We start from the raw sequence: 22,018 nt of genomic DNA, 5'->3' as shown, positions 1-22,018 counted from the left end.
TAAAAATGAAAGTGAATATATGGTGTGAAAAGCTTCTGGTTAGTTTTTTTGAGCCTTTTGATTGACAACTAAAATTTGATACCAGTCCTAGCTGTAAGCTGTTTCATGCCATTTACCTTATTTTGTTGGAATTCTGTAATTTTTACTTTTTTTTTTCTATGTTCCATGTATATCTGTAACTATGGAAACCATGAAGTGAATAAGAGTACGGTTGATGCTTTTGTGGCTCATCAAGACAGCCAAATGTTCAAGTAATTAGGCAAAACTTTTTTTTAGGAAGGTTAGGAAAATGCAGAAAATAATTGATGAGATCATTACTTCTAGTGTATTCTAATGATATATAAGGGGAGGTTGCTAGAAAGCGTGACTAGCAATTTACATCTACTGCATTATCAGAAATAAATTAAGAAATTGATGTTAATTCAGGCAAGAGAAGTAAATTTAATAGAGAGATTTATTCATTTATGAGGAAATCATAAAGCTTAGAGCTTTCTGAAGCTATGATCGTTGTTGGTACTTAGAATTCTTCAGTTACCGAGGAAGTAGAAGTACCAAAGTGGAACTAGATAGTATGGACAAATAAAGGAGGAGTGAGCACTCCAATATTCAAAAACTGATCAGCTTTTCTCCTCTACAGGAGCTGTGGTGAAATCAACCATTGAGATGGTTGTTGATTTTTCAGAAGGAAAGTGGTGTAAGCCTTATTGTGACCTGTAGATGATTAATGGTTATACAGTCAAACAGTAACTTTTTGAGGGTTCTTCTTTGTTTCCAAAAATGAAATTCTTAAGACCAGATGAAGACAGTGCAAATGATTAAAACTTCCTGAACCTCTTTGATTTGAGTTAGGATGAGTCATACTTTCCTTCATTCCTCCATTCTCTTCTGATGCAGTAGCCTATTATGTCAGATTCTAAGTTTTGTACATTTTTGATCATTTCAGTTAAAACTAAAACCTGTTCTACCAAACTCAAAACTATTGTTGCAAGGAAGTTCATATCCAAGGTTTCACAGATTTGTCCAAGATCTAGTCTTGCTGTACAATCACATTTTTAACAGATTTATTTGCAGGTAGAGAGGATCTCAAGCTATTGAAAATGTACTGGTGCGGATTTTTAAACAAAACTGTCTTCTCCACTAGCAAACGTGGTTTCTTCCTCACTTGAACTCCAAAGGCATTCTCAGAGAAGTACGTTGTGATACTGACTGGGTCCTGGATATGTTCTATTTTAGAGATATTTCATATGGTAACTTTATAATTGCCTAAATTTATCACTTCCAGCACTCAGTTTACTGCAGGATTATTCCAGAAATGTTTAATCTGTGTAGAAGTTGTCAGGAGCTTTCTGCAAGATTGGCAGCTGTATCTGAGAGCTTTTGGCAGCAATGCATGTGTAGAAAGTTAATTGTTTTTTATTTTAATTTTATCTTAAGATGACTGGTAATGCTGTTGTTAGCAGATGTATCAACAAAATTAACATAAAAACAACTTTTATTAACTGGACTTCTTGCTCCACTGTATGCTTTCTGTTTTTTTTTTTTTTAATGAACAGTTTATAATAGTAGATTTAGAAACTTAGGATGGCAGGATTATGATTTTTGAGATTCGTACAGGGTTCAGTTACCTAAAAGCACACATTTGATGCTATTTAATAGCCCATGGTACACGACACGTGTATGTGGCTGGTAGATGTGCTGTAACAGTTGTGGCAGGCTTCTGCCCTCTGAATTGGTCTGTGGCAGCCAGTTGGGATGTGCTGACTTATCTCTAGTGGTGCAAACCTACGTTAAGCATGATGTTTCATTTTATTTCATTGTGTCTGCTTGAGAGTTAGTATGTTCTCATTGGATCCTGTTGGCTGTATTGACTAGATATCCATTGACAAGAATGAAAACATAAATAACTGTCATGCCTTTAGACATTTCCATGTAAACACAGAAGTCTTCCTGTCATCCTCAGTTGTACACGAGGGTTGATTTGTAAAGTTAACTTTTCAGTTAACTATGAAATGTGAGCAGAAAAAGTATGTGAAATGCTACCTCTGGTATATGTGGGAAAATCTGTTGAGGTGGGCTTTTAAACATACCTTGTGGATGCTGTCAGTCAAATATCTGAGTGGCAGTGCAGATTTTAAGATGACAAGTAGTCCCATTGACAGTGGGTCCTCTTTTCCTTCAGGCATATCTTGAAGTGCAATTGCTATGTGTGTTCTGTGATGCTGGTAAAAGATTGCACTGGGATGCTTATAGGGCATTTACAAAGTTGCCTTTTTGTTTCCTTGAAATTTATAAGAATGTAATCTCATGAAAACTTCTGTGCCTATGCAAAATTTAATTGCATTTGTCCACTGCAGTAAAATATTGTTGGAGAGTGTGAGGAGAAAAGGGGGAAGAAACCAATCAGCTGTTGGCACAAGCTGCCCCATTTTCTTGGAAAGTTGGGATAAAATTATCTAGCAGAAATCCTAAATCATGAAGAAAGTCTGCTCTGTGCAGAGTGGAAGAACAGGGAGTGCTAAAATGGTGATGTATCACAGTCCTGAAATGACTGAGCCCCTTATGTCTGATGAGCATCAGTGTGAGCAAAGCGGTCCCCTCCCTGCTTGGAGAGGCAAGAAACAGAATTAATTGTCCTTCTGAATTCTTGTTCCAGAGGAGAGGCTGCAGCAAAAGCAAGACCTAGATTCCTAGGCTACTTCTGCATTAACAAATTAGACATAGTCTGGTTCTGCTCCTGAGCTGGTGAACTGACAGAAGGCTCTATGACTTACTGTTGGTCTTCTGCCCACTAGTTCTTTCTCATCAGTTAAGTTTTCTTGATGGTTTTTGAGCTGGGGTGTTCCAGAGATCATCTCCAGGAGGCACTTAGCATGCAGCCACCTTGCTTTAAAGATTCAGGTATAAGTGCTGATTGTTTGTCATTTTGCTTCAGTGCTCAGAAATGTTTGTGTAAGCATGATGTGCTGGTATTTGAGGTGTTTTAAGCTGTAGTTTTCCAAGAGGCAGTAAGCTCATTGGAGAAACACCTTCTCAGTTTGCCTCAATTTTTGACAACATTATTTGAATTGCTCATCATATCCCTCCATAAGAAAGATCACAGTGACAAAATATTAACGAAACTAAAAAAATACAGATAAATTTCTACTACGTTTCAAAGTTCAGCTGGTTACTTTGACCTGACAGTCGAAGGAGAAGATACAATGGGTTATGTGGTATTGTGAAGATGAAAGCAAGGAAGGGAGAGGACAAACTGGGATAGGGAGAAAGAAGAGCAAGCGGGTGGGAGAAGAGTGGTGAGAAGACCTTTGCTTTTGGTGTCTGGGAGACATTAGATGTAATCAGCTGCCTATATAATGTTGAAAAATGTATTTATTGAAAGCTTGGTTCCACAAGCACATGTTCATTAGAAAGATGCAGTTATTTGCTTATTTAAAGTTTGGACTTCTGAAGGTAAGCATTGAAATAGATTTTCAGCTTCATTTCTTTATATTTGCACGGAGTGTAGGAGTTATAACCCTTTAGCTACTGTTTTATTATGTAACTCATTTTGATGTAGTAAGAGATGAATGCAGTGCTGCTTACTGATTTGTTTGCTGCTTCTTTTCTGTAACCTGGGAAAAATGAAGTGTTATGCAGTTTAACTCAATTGTATGAATGGAAAGTATCATGAGACAAAAATTGATAGCATTCCTTCCCTCTGACTTTAAAGGAATGGTGAAGGATGGTGGTGCAGCTCTGCTAAGATTAATGGAGTCTGTAGCAGAGAAGAGGGTCTGCCTAATTAGGTCTGCTTGAAATAACTAGTGTCTTCTAAAAGTATGTAGAAAAAGGTGGCTAAAGAAACATGAACAAAAGCAATAAACAGAAAAGACATTGTGTAGACATCTTTCAGAAGGGAAATAATTCTGATAGCATGAGGGTTCAGTAAGGAATGCCTTGTGGCCTGCTATATTAACGCACTTAATCATACCTAATTTCTTGTATGTAGATGAAGCAGGATGCATGGGTGTTTGTGCACTTCTGAGTTTGCCATTTCTGAGCTCATGAGGGGTGAAGGATTGTACTAGCAGTAAAACCTTGTAAAGGATTTTGCTCCAACTTCAGTGTGAATTTGGCCTGGCAAGAGGCACACAAATTTGGTATAAAATTCCTTTCTCTTCTAACATGATCTTAGCTTCCCAGTGCATGTTTGGAGTGAAGTATCCAATTTAGAATATGGAAAAAAAACCCTTTTACTTCACTCTAAAATACAGTTTTAAAATATTTAATCATAAAGAAGTGTTCTTATTTTCATAATTGAAAATGCTCTTTTTCTCTGTGTGCATGGTTGTATATATTGTTTGCTATGGGCTCTTTCAAGTTGGAATTTCATGTTGTGTTAGTACAGGAATACTGTTCCTACTCATTGTGGATCACCAGTACCTGTAAGAGTAAGTTTGAGGAATATTTTTTTCTGTGAATGAAATACCCCATATTCCACTTGAAGGCAAGCATGGAATCCCTCTAGCATGTTTTCACGCAGCCTGTTAAGTTTTTGATATGAATCTGTGTGGGAATTGACCCACCTCTGCTGAGTTCTGTATGTGCCACGTTGTTTCTGTTGTGTAGCAGTAAAGCCTAGATCCCTTTGCTATGCAGTGCAAATGACCACTTTTCCTGAGCCATGCATATGAACTCTTTGGATGAGGAGCACCCCTTTCTTGGTTCACTTAAATAGCTTCATGTGCGGGTATGTGTTGATTTATGGGAGGATGCTATAAACCAGCCACAAACCCAATAACAAAAATCAAAAAACTATACATGTCTTGATTGATTTACTATAGCACTTCATTAGAGCTCGCCATCCAGAAAAGAGTTAGCAAACTACTTTTGACATGACAGGCCAGAGGAAAATATTCTAACACCCTTCATTTTACTGATGCATCGCATGGAGGCCCAGAAGCCACATTAGAGAACTGTAATCCTTCATCAGAGCATTTGTTTGGTTGCCTAACATCTGTGGATTGTTAAGATAAGTTATTACACAGACCTGCTTTCGTTTAGATTAGTTTGGATCACATCCCAGTATATTCAATCAGGATATAATTCCCGCATGCTGCTAAATTGCTTGCTCCACATACTTCTCTAAAAATGTTTTTCAATATACAGTTTTTATTTCTAAAAATGGTTTTCAGTATGCAGTTTTATCACTGAGGCTGTTATACCACCTCAGGTTTTTTGTTTTTGTGGGTTTTTTTAAAGAAAAGCTTTTTTATTTTTTCTTTTCTGGTCCGAATATATCTCAAGGCAAATGTAGCATTTGTTAAGTCCTGAAGAGAATCCTAAAGAGGGATGGTAGTGTAGCTTCTTGTGAGTATAAAGCAGATATTCTGTGTGTGATCTGTGGTGATTGGTTGTATTTTGTGTCTAAATTGCGGTATTTAAAGACAGCTACAAGAAAATCCTTTTTTTTTTTGTACTTATGTCTAGTATTTCTTTTTGTATTCTGTGTTTATTTGTATCTATTTGTGCATTGGCTGTTCCTATTTGTTTGGATTTTATAGTAGTCTCATAAAACTAAAATATCAAAGTTATGTAAAAGATTATGTAAATTAATGATTTTTTGACATTTATTACATGCTTTTATACATATTTTAAATGATAAAATACATTAAATTGTAAATGAGGTCTGTTACTTCTTTAATGTGCTAGTGCATACTTACATCCACATGAAAGACAATTAGAATATTTCATTTTTATTTTAGTGTTCCTAACCATTCCTTTAAACAAGCTTCAGTTTGTTAAATTTTTATTAAGTCTTTTTCAACTTTCCCTCTGAGACAGTGAAGTAATAGGCCATGCCATATTTCTGATTGATGACTTGAGTTTATAGCACCGACATAAATTTTACACATAAACGTGTGTGCATGCACACACTTGCTGTCTAATGAGATAACAGTTTTTTCAGAGACTATAAAGGCATTTCTGTGTGTGAATTCTTTTTCCTTTTAGCCTTGCTGGTATTTTGAATACCAATAATAATAATATTGGACTGAAATCTATTCTGCTAATACATTTTGATAACCAGAATTGCTGTTTTGAAATGTGTTCTAGATGCAACATTTTGGAATCGGGCATTTTCTCTTCAAGGGCCAGTGTTTATTTTGATGAATTTGCTATTCCTCTTGTCCTACTGAGTGTTATCTATCTATTTTTGACATATTATTTTGCTGGAATAATTGTAGCTTTTTTTTATTAATTAATTAAAGTTTTTAAATTGGTGTTTTACTATCCTTCCTACGTAGAAGAATTGTAACGGTCCAGATACAGGGAGAAGTTTGAGTCTTCTCAATGCATTTTGGTCAAATAGTAGAGAAATGGTGTTGGAAGTTGTACTGTATTCTTCAGACCTAAACAGATAGTCTGTTCTAGGGTGTTTTATAAATAAATCTCCGTTATCTTATATGTGTTAAATGTCTAAAATTTTAATTTTACCATAGAAGGCATGTGCTTCCTTCCAAGCTGAAGAAATAAGAGCTTGCTGCCAGAGCCTTGTCCTGTTGCAGTTTCCTCCCTGTAACGATTTTTTTTTCTGTTCCTTTCCATTGTAAGTGTTGTATCATTTTACCACAGTTGTGTCATTCCCTCATTGACACAATATAATTTAAATGTATTTTTTCATTGCAACTTCTGTTATGCTTCATACCATCTTACTTTAGCTTTTCTCATTCGTTTACTTCTTTCCACATTGAACTCAATTTTCTTTTTCATTTTCCTCTTTAGTTTTCAACCTTTTACTTTCATCTATCTTTATATCTGAAAAAATTCCTACCTCATATATTCTTCATGCATTTTGTCTTTGTTCTTTTACCTCAAAAGCTCCTTTTGTCTTTGTCTCGTTTATTAAAAAAATATTCCCAGACTTCATTCTGCTCAAGAATCTTTTATTTTTTGCCGGTGATTCAGTTCTGCATTTAAGACTGTGTTCTGCAGTGTGTAGACCTGAAATGTACAGTCTAGCTGTATTGTATGTGCTCCTATTTATCTGTGTATCTGAAACTTAAGCGAAGATCCTGTGCAGCACCATTGATGAACTCAGCTTAATTGTTATTGTCAGGTATTTGTTTGTTTATTTATGGTTTATCACTGTAAATCAGAGAGATGGTTTTTGATCATTTTCAAGTAGTACAAAATATGATATTGTTAGTGCATTTAGTTCTGTATTAGTAGGTTTTATATAGGTCCTTCCTTACATCTCTGGTAAGTAGCTGTTGTGGATGTAGCTAAATGTACATGCAGTAAATATTGAATTTATTTAAGGGATAATATTATGTGGTACAAAGAAAAATTAAAGGGAAATGCCATGTCAGTTTTCTGTAGCAGTGGCTGGACCAGCAGCTGGGCAGAGCTCTGCCACTCAGTTCCAGGCTTTGCCCAGCCTGGTGGGCTCTCACCACAGCCAGCATACGGCCACTCTGAATCGAGGGAGCTAGGGCTGGGCTGAGGAGGGTTGCTATACTGGCATATATTGACAGCATATTTTGGAGAAGCTTGTAGAGCATGTGCCTGTAGGATGCTTGGCTCTGGCCAGTGCAGGTAGCGCTTGGAGAAGCATGTTTGAGCACTGGCATGAGCACAAACCTCATCAGTTTAGAGGAAATGGGAGGCTGTAGCTGACCATGACAGAGTGAGCATGTGCTCCTGGGTCTGAGGGATAGCTGCACTGACTCTTCTTGTTGTCTTTAACTAGGTTATGTGGGTATGCAATTTATGTCGAAAGCAACAAGAAATCTTAACAAAATCCGGAGCGTGGTTTTTTGGAAGTGGACCACAGCCATCACCCAGCCAGGATGGAACACTGAGTGATACAGCAACTGGTGCAAGCTCTGATGCACCAAGAGAAAAGAAAGCCAGGCTTCAAGAGAGGTCAAGATCGCAGACTCCTTTAAGCACAGCAGCTGCCTCATCACAGGAGATCTCTCCTTCCAGTGTTCAGTCTGACCGGAGGAAAGGAGCTGAAGTATCACAGCCAGCTATGGGCCTGGACCAAAAGCAAGTTTCATCAAGGTCTAGAAGTGAGCCTCCAAGAGAGAGGTAAGGCTTTCTGCTTTTGCAGAGCATTGCGGTTATAGATACTAGTGCCACAACATTACAGACCAGCCAAAAGCCCTGTGTATGCAAATCTAGAGCCATGCAAGGACAAATTGATTCACTTACCGGGGAAGGATTAAGTGTACATAAGCAAATACATCATCTGAAGTGTGTGGTTTTTTTAACAACAGAAATGGAGGGGAAGAGAGAAAGTAAATAAGTGTTTTTTAAGGATATTTTGGCATACACTTTTAATATTAAATATTGAACTTTCATGAAGAACAGTAATTGCGCCGTCTTGAAGTCAGAGTAAGTTGCCAGAAAAACTGAGACCAACCAGAAGAGAAACTATTATATATTATAAAGGAGGAGCTATAGGAAAAAAGGGTATAGACTCTTTAACAGGGGTCTGTTGTAGTAGGACAAGGGGAAATGGTGTCAAACTGAGACGGGAGATTTAGATTGGATATTGTTTAAGGAAAGTGTCTTTTACAATAACGGTAGTGAGACACTTGAATGGGTTGCCCAGAGTGGTGGTGGATGCCCCATCCCATTCAAGGTCAGGCTAGACAGTGCTCTGCGCGCCCTGATGTAGCTGTAGGTGTCCCTGTTTGCTGCAGAGAAGTAGGACTAGATGGCCTTTAAAGGTCCCTTGCAACTCAAATGATTCTCTGGTTCTATATTTTAAGTGGCTAAATGAGTAAATTCCTGATCTGCTCTGGTTGTAATGAACTGGGTGAAGAATGTCAAATGAAGAGAGGATAATGTGATGAATCACTTGCTGTTCTTTTGGCTGCTGACTGCTAGATGATGAAGCAAATTATGAGGGGCCCTGTGGCAACAAAATAAGATTCTGCTGTGGTAGATTCTCTCTTGGATAAAAAAAAAATTGATCTTTTTTTTCATAGCTTTTCAAGCTGAGAAATGAATGAGGAAGGATGGCTAGAAGCCTACTGTGTGGACGATGTCAGTGCTAGTTTAACGGGAGCAAAACTCCAGTTGGGGTTGTGCATAGGTATAATAGAAACCAATACCTGATGCCTTCCCCTGGTTCTGTTTACTCTTTTTTCCCCTAAGTTGAGAAGGGCCACAGAGCAGTCACCATGCAGTTGAAGGACACTTTTAATGCATCAAAAGGCTTTCTATTTCTGCTTTGCTATCCAAAAATGAGATGGTTGTATTAATAATGCAACAGCAATGTTCTCTACTTCTTACTGAGACTTTCAAAGGAAGTCCAGTGCTTTTGAATGGAGAGCATTGGTGATGAGCCAACATATTGCCAACAGCTCAGGAAGAAGGCGATACAGGGAAAAAGGAGACGAGCTTAACTTGGATCATATCCTACTCTGGCTGTCCCATAGGGTACATCTGTGGGAAAATCTGTGATATGTAATCTGAAAATGTATCAGTGTGGAAGGAAAGAGGAAAGGGAGACTCAGTGCCACAAAATCAATCCTATTGGCTTTGTCTTGGTGTGGGTTCATCAAAATATGACACATGGCTGTATGTATATTGCAGTATTTTATGCAAGTATTCTTTTTGTGCATTACATTTTTCAAATTACTGTATTCCTTTTTCATTGTAGGAAGAAGACGTTGGTTTCAGACCAGAATGGCAAAGTTGTAAAGAGTGAGCGAAAGCGTGTGCCAAAAACCTCACTTCAAAAAGAAGGACCAGCAGATGATAGGGAACGTAAAGAAAGGCATGAAAATAGAAGACTGGAAAAAGGGAAGTCACAGGACTATCCCGACTTGCCAGAAAAACTTGAGGAAGGCAAAGTGCCTGATGATGAAAAACAAAAGAAGGAAGATGAGTATCATACTCGGTACAGGAGTGACCCCAATCTGGCAAGATATCCTGTTAAACCACATCCTGAGGAACAGCAAATGCGCATGCATGCCAAGGTTTCTAAAGCACGGCATGAGAGAAGACACAGTGATGTAGCTTTGCCACACACAGAAATGGAGGAAGCGGAGGTACCTGAGAATAACTTAGGAAAACGCTCACAATTACAGGGAACTCAGGACAGAAAATCTCTTGTGGAAACTCAGAGGTCGTACTCTATAGACAGAACAGGTGATGTAAGAATTTCTGTTTCTAAACAATTAACTAATCATAGTCCACCAACTCCCAGGCATAGTCCAGTTCCCATAGAACACGTAGAATACAAGAACCACGATACCTTTAAAAAACAGAGCCGCCTTGATCCTAGCTCTGCTATTCTCATGCGAAAAGCAAAGCGGGAGAAAATGGAGACCATGCTAAGGAATGATTCCCTTAGCTCTGACCAGTCGGAATCAGTGCGGCCATCCCCTCCAAAGCCTCATAGAGCAAAAAGAGGCGGAAAGAAAAGGCAGATGTCAGTTAGTAGCTCAGAGGAAGAAGGGGCATCAACACCAGAATATACTAGCTGTGAAGATGTGGAGATAGAAAGTGAAAGTGTCAGTGAAAAAGGTAAGGACCTTTATCTATATTATGCACATGGCCATGTTTTTTGGGGAAAAAAAAATGAACAAACCAAAAACCAACAGCTGTATTTTACTCTCTTTTGCCTCATTTTTGAACATACACCTTTATTTCTCCCCTTCCTGGTTGGTTTTTTTCAGCTGAGAAGTCTGTTATACCTGTTTACTTTTGGTTTGCAATGTTTCCTTTTGCATTTTTAGATAAGGTTGTTACAAAGTAGCATGAACTGATGAGGTCTAATTTTCTTCCATCTTAAACAAGAATGGTTGGAGTTTGAGACTTCTAGTTTATTCTGTTGGTGACATTTGTACAGTTGGTCGTTCCTTTATCCTTTCGCCTGTATGCAGAATAATTTTCTTTGAATCAGTTGAAGTTGAAAATGAGTTCTGTAACAATCTAAGAGCATTGTAAAGTATCATAACCTTTCTAATACCTCAGTTTTAAAGGTATGAGACATTAAGACATTTTTTTTTTAAATATCAAAGATCTTTCAGTTTACTGTTAACAGTGATAGACTATAAAGCACAGAGTTTTATACAGGAAAGAGAATTACCTAACCTGTTGTCTAGATGATTTTGATCTGAAGTTTACAAGTATGCCTATGTTCTGTTACTTCAGTTTGACTTTATCTGTTGCTGGTAACACTCAGCAGTAAGGATTTGGTGTAGTCCGCTGCATACTTTTAAGCAAAGCCTTTCTTCTTGCTAAAGAAGTTAATCAAATTCATGAATGATGAGTAGATAAAATAAGGATCACTAGGAAAGGCTGTGATAGATTACTGTCTGGCTTATAACAGTAGCTTGTCTTTAAGTGACATTATATGGAGCTGAATACTTTCTATGTCTTTGGAAGTAGTAGCTGGTAGCTCTTTAACTGTCTGTATTTGTAACTTGAAAGGTTTCTGCAGGTGTTCATACTCAAAATGCCAATGGCATATCTGCATTCCCTTTTATATCCTGGCATGTCTTTGATTCAGATATGCTAATCTGTCTGTCTGTCTTTATCTGATGTTGTAGTCTCCTGACATCCCCTGTATGCATATAAGGAGACATCTGTTTTCCACCCCATCTGAATAACCGTTTGTTTAACTATAATTAAAACCTTTTCTATTCAAAATAAGGAAGATTGCTTTTCTGCTCGTTTTTAAGGAGCAGAAGTGGTGAACTAGCCCATGAAATCTTGATCCACTTACATATTGAAAAACAGAAATAATAAAACCTAAAGAAAGCAAAAGAAAAGAAAAAACAACAACCCTTTTTGCATGTGAAGGATATTTGAAAATGTTGTGGAGGTTGAATCCTTGGAGTTGCTCTAAATGGAGCCTAAATGTAGAAGGCCTTGAGCAACCTGTTCTAGTTTGCTCTACTTGACCCCACTTTAAGCAAAGGGATTTGAACTGAGGACCTTTAGAGATCCCTACGTATGGGTGTGGGTGTACGTCTATGTGATACATTAATACCAGAAGGATATCTTTACATTTATTAGGCATGATGTAAAGTTGTCATGTTCTTTGTTTGCTTTTTTTGTCCTGTGCTTGTTATAACTGGAAAAGAAGTGAAAGCCTTTGAAGAGGCTGTAGTACTGAAGAGCTAAGCAGTGTGAATACAAATGAGAAAGCAAGACTTGGTAGTACAGTATCCAATTATTTTTAGAATTAAATTTTCATCAGTACTTGAAATAACCTGCAGTATTTTGTAAGGACATATGGAAAGGCAGGACATTCTTATTAACTAAGAAAATCTTTTAGAATTCTTGTAATATCTTAAAGTTAAAAAAAAAAAAAACCTCAGTACTTATTAAAAGAAAAGATACAAAATGATGAAAAAATACCACTATTATAACTGAGATCAGAAACCCATCCCCTGTGATTTAACAGCATAATTAAAGCAGAATTTCATCCACTATTCCATTAGTGCTTTGCTGGTAATGTGTGGGAGTTACTGCACAGGTCCTTCGTTGTAGCTCTTTAGTTTATAAGCCCTGGAGGGTCTGGACTCCATCCTTTCATCTAAGTCATCAACTTTGTCAGAAATCTGGTGCCAAAATAGTATAAATGGAGTTAGAATGATAGAATTATTCGAAATAAATTCTGAACTTTGTTCAACCACTACACAATAAATCCACACAATCTGCTTTATAGTCCTCTAGCCTCTTATGTATGATAACTATTAGAGAACTATTGCTTTGTGTTCAGTTCTTTTGGTAGTGTTTTTTTTTTTTTTTGGCAATAGCCAAATTGACCATTTCTATAGGGAGCTTGATAAACTCAAGGTGGGCCCTTCTGAACCTAATGATGTTCAACAAAGTGCAAGTTTATATATATATATCTGTATGTATATATATATATATAATGTGTGTGTGTGTACGCATACACAAAGTGGGAGAAGAGCTTCATTAGACTGGCCCTGCTGAGAAGGATATAGGGGTATAGGGGTCCTGGTTAATGAAAAGCTTAACGTGAGCCAGCAGTGTGCGCTTGCAGTCTGGAAGGCTGATGGTATCCTGGGCTCCATCATGAGGGGAGTGGCCAGCAGGGTGATGGAGGTGATTGTGTCTACTCTGCCCTCATGAGGTCACATCTGGACTACTGCATCCAGGTCTGGGGCACCCCCAGTACAGGAAAGATGTGGAGCTGTTGGAGAGGGTGCAGAGGAGAGCCATGAAGGGTTTGTTCAGCCTGTATGAGAGAAAGCTGTGGGAAGACCTCATTAAGGCCTTCCAGTATTTAAAAGGAGTTTATAAACAGGAGAGAAATCTACCTTTTACTGGGTAGATAGTGATAGGACGAGGGGGAGTGGTTTTTAAACTAAAGGAGGGAAAGTTTAGATGTCAGGGAAGTTTTTAACTGAGTGTGTGGTGAGGTGCTGGAACAGGCTGCCCAGAGAGATTGTGAGTGCCCCATCCCTGGAGGTGTTTAAGGCCAGGCTGGATGGGGCCCTGGGCAATGTGATCCTGATCTAGTACCTAATCTAGCAGCTGGCAGGGGATTGGAACCTGATGATCCTTGAGGTCCCCTCCAACTCAAGCCATTCTATGATTTCATGATTCTATGACCTTTTTTTTTTTCCTTTTTCAGTACAAGCCATTTGGTCAAATCTATAATAGAGTTTGTAGTTGTTTGTAAGTTATCTGTTCAGCTTATACAAAAACAATATTAGATGAAATGATTTAGGAACTCAGCTGTGAGATTTATTTCCTGATGCATGTTAACTAGAAGTTTTAGTTTTCATTTTTGAGATGAGTTCGATATGATGTGGGAGACTTCCCAGTTTTTATCAAGGTAGTTTAATTCTCCACAAAATATTCTATGCATTAGCCTGTCTTCTGACCATAAAAAAAAAAAAACTCTAGAAGTGTAATTTTACAAGTACATCACTTGTAATTATTTAATGTAGGTTTCTTCAAAATTACCTTTATATTCCAGAAAATAAATGCCTTTGACAATCCAATGCAATTTTATATCTTTGGTGGAGGACTTAAAGTTATGTAGCATTTTTTTTTCTGTTTTTCGTTGGCAAATGCACTGGAAGGCTATGCTAACCATTCAACAAGAGCAGGACAGATTGGAGAATTGTGCAGGGAGGGACCTGATGAGGTTTAATGAGAGCAAGTGTAGAGTCTTGCACCTGGGGAGGAATAACTTCATGCATCAGTACAGGTTAGGGGATGACCTGCTGGAGAGGAGGTAAAGGATTGTGGGTCCTGGCGGAGAACAGGTTGGCCGTGAACCAGCAGTGTGCCCTTGTGGCCAGGAAGGCCAATGGGATCCTGGGTGCATTAGAAGAAGTGTGTGGCCAGCAGGTAAAGGGAGGTGATCTTCCTCTACTCTGCCCTGGTGAGGCCACATTTAGAGTACTGTATCTGGATCTGAGCTCCCTAGTTTAGAAAAGACAGGGATCTCCTAGAAAGAGTGCAGTAGAGGACCACCAAGATGATTAAAAAGCTGGAGCCTAAGGAAAAGAAGACTGAGAGGGGATCTGATAAATGTTCGTAAATATCTCAAGGGAGGTGGGAGGCAAATGGATGAGGCCAGGCTCTTCTTAGTGGTGCACAGCAATAGGACAAGGAGTAATGGCCTATTGAACATGGCCAACTTGAACATAAGATATTTCATACAAGCATGAGGAAGAACTTTATGGGTAAGGGTTGCTCAGAGAGGCTGTGGAGTCACCTTCTATGGAGATATTCAGGACTTGTCTAGATGCCTACTGGTGTGACTCACTGTAGGACACCTGCTTTAGCAGGGGGATTGGACTTAATATCATTTGAGGTCCCTTCCAACTGCTGAGATTCTGTGAACTGTTTAGCAGTGTCCAAAAAGGTTATCTCAAATTTCCTTTAAAAAATTTTTCACTCTTTAAGATGTTTAATAGTAAGATGTTACTAGTATTTGCTGATTAAGATAAAAATGATTATTATTAATACAGACTGTAGGAATTCTTATTCTTTAATCCACAATAGCTGAGCATTAGGTGCACTGAGTTTCCTATGACAACACCAGCCTAGGAAGGCAAAAGAAGTCCTCTTAGAAAGTATAAACTGTATTTATACTCTCTGTGAAGACTTATTGGGATCTTATAAACCAGACAATTACAAATGCAATCTGACGTAATTTTAAAACAGAACATCTTCTGCCTGATATCATCCTTGCAGAGTTCTAATTAGATTTGGTGAAAATTGAATGAAAACCGTATTCTTCAAAGTTCAGAAAAAAGAACTTGTGTAGAACTAATAGATTTGTATGCTTACAAGTTTGTGCTCAACTTTTTATCCCATTGTAGCTACAAGAGATGCTTTTGACTTCTGTGATGTAGTCTTTGAGAGCTGAAGATGAAATAGTGCTGGAGTTTGGGACAGTGTGAGGAGATGCTGAAAACTGCTCATGTGCTTGAGTGTAAATACATGTAATGCTTTTGCCTTTTGCATAGTCATTTTTTTTCCTACTTGCTTAAATGTGCATTTTGTTCACATGGTTGAGGCTTGAAAATACACTTCACTCTGATGGTAAACTGGAATGAACCTAAACAAAGCTTACTTTGTGTTCTAGCAACCTTGGGAACTCTGCAGTGGGGCTTTGTGCTTGAGATGCTCCTGGAGGAAGGGGAGCAGAAATCCAATCCTTGCCCCACTAATTTCTTCTATAATTCTGGCACCCAAAGTAGGGCATGCGACAGGGTATATAAATGGGCTGAGGGAAAGCGACGCTGAAAGGCTGCAGAGAAGAGGAGGCTGGTTTTAAATGTTCTTAGCAGAGTATTTTCACGTAGGTATTTTAAATATGTAATGTAGGCAAGTCAAGTCCTACTGTAACATCTGCTGGTGTATTTTTACATCTGTTCACTGGGAGAGTTGGGCATGAAGTTTTAAAATGAATGGAATTTGTTTAAATCTGTGACTGAACTTTAACTTCAAGTAAAATCTTGCTATGGAGATTATTAATTCTTAGAAGTTAGTTCCAATTTATGTTCTAGTCCATGTGAAATCAAATCTACATCTAATTAGGATTTTAATGAAACTACAATCTAGGTCTAGTTTCACAATTTTGGTCAGTGTTAAACTTAATGCAGTTAGTACTCTGTACTTTTGAGTAGCTGAAATTACTTATAACTCCATAGCCATTATAAGGAAGTGCTTGTTAAATTAGTGTTGGGCAGTGAGAAGTCTGTTGTGTACTTGCTGTTAAGTGCATGCATGCATATGCAAATAAAATAAGCTGAACATAACTGGGAAAAAAAGGTCCCAACACTTCACCGAGATACATAACCATATAGCTGGCAGTGTTGCAGCAGATATGTGACCAAAGTCTCCTGGTGAAGCGTTTCAGCTAGTTTTCTGTAAGAAGGTTGTGAACTGCTGTAAGCTTACATGAAAACTCCAGAGATAACAGACAATTTGATGTTCTCTGTGGGCTCAGGCTGTATGTAAAATATGGGGTGGGAATTACTTGCACTTAGAGGAAAAAACAAAGCCCACAAAAATAAGTCTCAAATTCAAATAGATAAAGATTCTTTCTGGTGTTCTCTGTTTCTGCCAATTTTTATGTAAACTCAGTGAGCCTTGTCATCATGCCCAGGTATGTTTAGTTATCTCTTGGGGCAGGCACATGGAGTTGCCAGTAGTGCGGAGGCAGAGCTTGTTGAAGGACAGAACTGCCCCCCTTGCAACTGGAATGGAAATGGACTCTTAGGAGTAACTTCAGCTGCTGTGGGCTCTTCTCCCACTGACAAGATGCTCTCAGATCAGCTGTAAAAATAAACAAAAGTTGATTAATCTGTTCCCATTAGTCAGTTTGACATCTCACTGCCAAGGAAGTCTTAGGGAATGGCTACTACAGGCCACTGAAAGGAGGCACTTCAGAAGACATTAATTTTTGTTAGTGAATTTTTTTTAACAAACAAATTCATCATTTGCATTTAGACTTCTCTTCAAGTCTTTCTTTTAAAATTCTTCTCTATAAGCATCTTTCTCTTGTTTTAAAACACTAACAACAAAAACAAAATAAACCCACAACAAATAATGGTATTAACTTAGGGCTTATTGTCAGAACATCAGTTGTATGCACTATGGTGGACCTAATCTTACTTTGACCTAAAAAGTTGCTATAAGGATTAGGAACAAATTTTCTGGCTTAAATGTTAAGCAAATGCTTAAGCAAAAAACATGCTTAGCGTTTAGCCCTGCTTATAGATGTGGATATTTGTTTGTTTGCATGATATGTAAAATTTCAAAAGTAATGAAAATGCTACTTAATAGATATAGGTCTTTCAAAATGAGATCAGCACATATGGTACTGCTACTCTAATTTCTAGGTTTAAAGCTGAAATTTTTAGAATTAAAGGATATGGGAGAAATCTGAAAGAAAAAGAGGGAATGTAAATTAAGTTGTCAGACTTGTCCTGAACTGGATAAAAGAATGAACCAGTGATTCCTAGATGTCCTTCGCCCATGTCTGTACACCCCTTCAGCCACCGCCTGTACGTGAATAATTTCAGGACCAGCATTAACTTTTGTTATATTTTGCAATGTGGGGAAAAAAAAGTTGAGTTGAGAAGTGTAGCAAGGTTAAAAAAAAAAAAAGTTTTTAAAATGGAATTGCCGTAAGGAATTTTGGTAGGGTGCTGCAGTTGACTCTCATCAGAAGCTATAATGACATTACTACTATTGGGCAAATCTGTTTTTGCTGGAGCCCAGGTTTGCTGTTGATGCTGGCTTTTGCTGTGGTTCCTCTTTGGGCAGGCAAATTCAAGTGTAAGTTAGACGCTTGTCTTCTCTTCCTACAGTTTATAACATTGAATTGGTCTTCACGGTCCATTTTTGTGAGCTCAAGCCTGTACCTGAGCACAGATGTCAAAAGTAGGTTTGTCATACCAACACTTCATACTAGCACTTCATCCCATAAATAATCCCAATTCAAATAGTTTGAATTAGGGTTAGGTTAAGAAGACCTTTGACTGTAAAAAGTCTATCTAGCAGATCCTTTATAGATATTTTAATTCAAGTTTGGCCCTCATCACAAAGAAAAAATAGATACTTCACAAAATCTCTTTTTACATCAAAGATAGTTCATCATCCTGTGATATCAGAGGAAGTCCAGAAGACATAAGTCTGTAATTTTGACATTGCAGCAGTGATTGTCATAGATCCTCCTCAGTCAAGGAGGATTATGAAAATGATCAGTCTGAGAAGATGCTGTTGGTTTTTTTGTTTGTAGATTAGGTAACTGAGATGTATTGCAATATTACTGGGTGACGAAAGTTAGACAGCAAAGATATAAGCTACTACATCAGTGAGATTTACATGATATTTCTGAAGAGTTGCTAAGTTCCTTTGCTTCTGCTTGAATTGGTTCAGATCAGAGTTTGAACTAAAAGCCATGGAATAACGACAGCGTGACATTGATTTATCCGAAGCTGAATAAAAAGCCAAACTTGGTAGCTCCATCATGTGCCCTGTTGATGTGACTGCATTGTTTCTACTTCAGTGCATTTTTTTGCCAGACAGCAAGTGTATAAACGTAATATGCTCATTTCTGAATTGAAAGGAACATTGATGAACTGTAACGAGCATGGTGGGTGTTTGGGGTGTAGACATTGGATTAGGATGCTATGTGTCTATTTTATCACAGTCATCCCTCTTCTTAGGCTTTGATTTTCTTAGCAGTTATGAGAAATGACATGCCAAACAATGTTGCAAAATAAAATGTAGAAACAGAACAAAAACATTTCTGGATATGTATGTATACATTTGTGTGTGTGTACATATATGAAAACACTATTTTAAGTTATAAATGGTCAACAGTTGTCTTTGAAAAGTTGTATTTTTGCCAAAGAATCTGAAAAAATAAGATCTCTATATTGGGCAATACCTGCCTGAAAAGAAGATACACTTCTACTTCGAAAGTACACAGAGAAAACAAAAATGTTTCAGTTAGTTACATTAATGTCAGCCAAACTCTGCATCTAAACCTATCAGGTGCAGGTATATTTTCTCCATCTAGTATAATTGTGGATATAAGTTACACCCAAGTTTTCTATGATTCCAAAAGTACATTTTGTGGTCTGGACTACTGCTAGCTGAGCAGAGCACAGGCTTGATTCCTCCCAAGAAATCTTTGTTGTAATACTTCTTTATATCACTAACGTTTTGCTACCAGCTGAACTTAATACTTTTGCCTGTCATTGACTGAGTTAAGTGCTTCAGCTTTCCAACCACCTTGTATTTCTCCTGCCAATCCATCTCTCTCTGATACAGTGACAAGGATACAACTGGTTGAAAGTCTTGCTACAGTTAGGTTAAGCAACAGTGCTGTTATCCCTTGTCTTCAGGTCCACTTATCTCACCAAAGAAACAAGTCATGTTGGTCAGGGGTGAGAGTTTTGCCTTTTGTAAAGGCATGCTGGTGGTTTTCAGTCCCCTTCTTGTCCTTCATGTACTCACAGCTGCTTTCCTGCAAATACATGCATGATATGGAAATGACAATTAATAAAAAAAGTCAGAAAAGAAATCCTATAGTGTTCAGTCTCTCTTAAAAGATTTGAGATTTTAGGGCAAAGTTAATGGCAAGTTGAGTCAAGGTCGGTGCTATGTCCTAGCAGCCAAAAGGGCCAACTGCACCCTGAGGTGCATCAGGTCCAGAGCTGCTGGCTGGGTGAGGGGAGTACTGTGTGCAGTTTTGGGCACCATAGTATAAGGCAGATACAAAAATAGAGAGCTCCAAAAGAGAGCCAAGAAGATGAAGTGTCTAGAAAGCAATAAGTATGAGGAGAACTGAGCTCCCTTGGTGTGTTGAACCCAGAGCAGAGGAGCTGAGAGGAGGCCTCATGGCGTCTGCAGCTCCTCACAGGGAGCAGAGGGGCAGCTCTGAGCTCTGCTCCCTGTGACAGCAAAGGCCCGAGGGAACGGCATGGAGCTGTGTCAGGGGAGAGGCAGCTGGGGGTTCTGTACCAGATGGCAGTGAATGTGGAACAGGTTGCCCAGGGCAGTCAGCACGGCCCCGAGCTGCCAGAGCTCAATCAGCGTTTGGACGATATCTCAGACATAGGGTTTGATTTTGGGTGATGCTGTGTGGGGATGGAGGTTGGACTCAATGATTGTGGGTCACTTCCAGTTTGGGATGTTTTGTGATTCTGTGAAACATTTTGCATCTTTTTCTTTTCTTTTTTTTTTGTCTGTTGTGGTGGATGTATGAGAGAAGAGAGCATTTAGAATCCAGGCATGGCCAGTTCTTTGGAACATGAAGTGAAGCCTCAATGCCAGCCCTAGCCAAGGAGTAGGATGTTCTTCAAGGAGAAACACAGGAGGGTCAGTGGGAGAATGGTGTGAGCTGTGGTAGCTCTGGCCACTCAGCATGGTCTGCCTCTTGTTCCTTATGCAAGAAATACTCTCCAGCTTTAGGAGGAAGCTGTACATGTGTTCCTTGGCCAGTAGATGTCCAGATGGTCATCTTCATAATGTGTAAAGACTGTCCATTTTCCTCCTTAGAAGTGTCATTTCCTAACAAGGGCATGCCAGTGAAAAAGCAATGCAAAACAGTGTTGTCCTTCTGCTAATGCTCTTCTGGGACACTGAAAGTCAGCAGTCACCTGGAACATCAGCTGTTTCTGTTGCTATTGGACGGTGTGTGAAAGGCAGTATTCAGTAACTTGGTTTTGATCCAGATTTACAGGGAATCTATTTCACTAAAAATGTATTTTTATTCATACTGGGAGGTATATATATGTATATGGTTAAAGATGAAATAATTGTAAACTCTAAATTAGATTAAGTACTTAATTTTATCCCTTGCAAGTTTCCCCTTGCAGAGACTTTTAAATACGTTAGTTCATTGTGTTTTGTTTTCTTGACTGTGATTTCTGAACAGTTACCTTATTGTTTGTTTTGTTGTACAGTATCTAAATATGTTACTGAGAAACAAATATTTTCACCATGGAAAGCTGTTTCTGCTCAGAAAATAAGTTTATTGCTTTAGGATTTGGATACGATAAAGATAGATCAAATTCTCTAGCAAATTTTATTAGCTGTAGTTATCTGATCTCTAATCTTTCCCCTGTATGCTGGGATACACGTTATGGTTTTCTCTTTTATTTTCAATATCTAATTTAGAAATCAACATACTGCTTTTGCTTTTTTATTGAATTTAGAGCATATTTTTATATTTTATTTTTTTTATTTTTCATGCACACATTACATAAGAGAAGTATTAAAACATTCCATTAATTTCTAACAGATACAGTAATTTTTTTCATGGAACGTTGCATTTTTGAGAGTAAAGCTACAGCTTGAGAATTTTTATGTAACTTAAAGCAGCCATCTGATTGCTTCATTTATGCAGTTCATTAAAACTTGTTCAGCGCACCACTGCTGAATATAAATAACTGCAGCAGTGCTATTGATTCCTGAGCTTGTGGGTGCCATTGGCTTCAAAAAACACTAAGAAACTTCTTTGCTATTCTGCCCGGAGGGGAAGGAACTCTTTTTTCCTGCTTTGTTTCCTGATGAATTGTTAATTCTGGATTCCTGAAACCATTAGCTGTTTCTGGAGACTGAAACTCCTCGTTGCTGCAGTGAGCATGTATGAACTAATGCAGTAATCGATGCTTGCACTCCACTGCAGAAATCTGTTTGGATGACAAGAGCTCTTGTAGCCCTGTTTGGTGTCACCAATGCTGAATATTTGACGCTGCAGAAAAATTTGGCTTAGGATTGGGACGCAAGGACCTTAGGGACTTTTTTTTTTTTAACATCGTCTCCTTCACACTGGAGTGGATTTTTGATAGCATTTGGGCTTTGCTACAGTTGCAGACTGCAATTTGCAAACAACTAGATGCCAGTTGTTCTTTTTTAACCATTCTCTTGCTGATGCTGCTATGTTTGCGGGGTTTCTTCAGTTTCTGCTCCATACATTGCACTCAGGGACAGGTAAACAAGTGGCTATACGGTGCAGAGGTTTTAGATATGTTTTTCTGTTTGTTTATTTATTTAA

At 38.2% G+C, this 22,018-nt stretch overlaps 1 protein-coding gene across 49 annotated transcripts in view; it reads left to right on the top strand.

Annotated features, from left to right (window-relative positions):
- Positions 1-22,018, top strand: part of RIMS1 (regulating synaptic membrane exocytosis 1) — a 298,940-nt gene that overhangs the window by 131,456 nt on the left and 145,466 nt on the right. For 44 of the 49 annotated variants that reach the window (XR_006939005.1, XR_005858215.2, XR_005858214.2 and 41 more), the window contains exons 4-6: positions 4,383-4,430; positions 7,730-8,073; positions 9,656-10,524. Coding sequence is in view for 45 of the 49 variants with exons in the window: in XM_040697606.2 (XP_040553540.1) it covers positions 4,383-4,430; positions 7,730-8,073; positions 9,656-10,524 (1,261 nt within the window). In the remaining 4 variants the exon portion in view is untranslated. Of the gene's footprint in view, positions 1-4,382; positions 4,431-7,729; positions 8,074-9,655; positions 10,525-21,635; positions 21,955-22,018 lie in introns of those variants that run through there. The other 5 variants (XM_040697585.2, XM_040697584.2, XM_046939696.1 and 2 more) reach the window with 3 other exon arrangements.

This window comes from Gallus gallus, chromosome 3, assembly GCF_016699485.2.
Source record: "Gallus gallus isolate bGalGal1 chromosome 3, bGalGal1.mat.broiler.GRCg7b, whole genome shotgun sequence".
In the NCBI taxonomy this organism is placed as follows: domain Eukaryota; kingdom Metazoa; phylum Chordata; class Aves; order Galliformes; family Phasianidae; genus Gallus; species Gallus gallus.
This window is presented reverse-complemented; position numbering and strand designations above follow the sequence as displayed.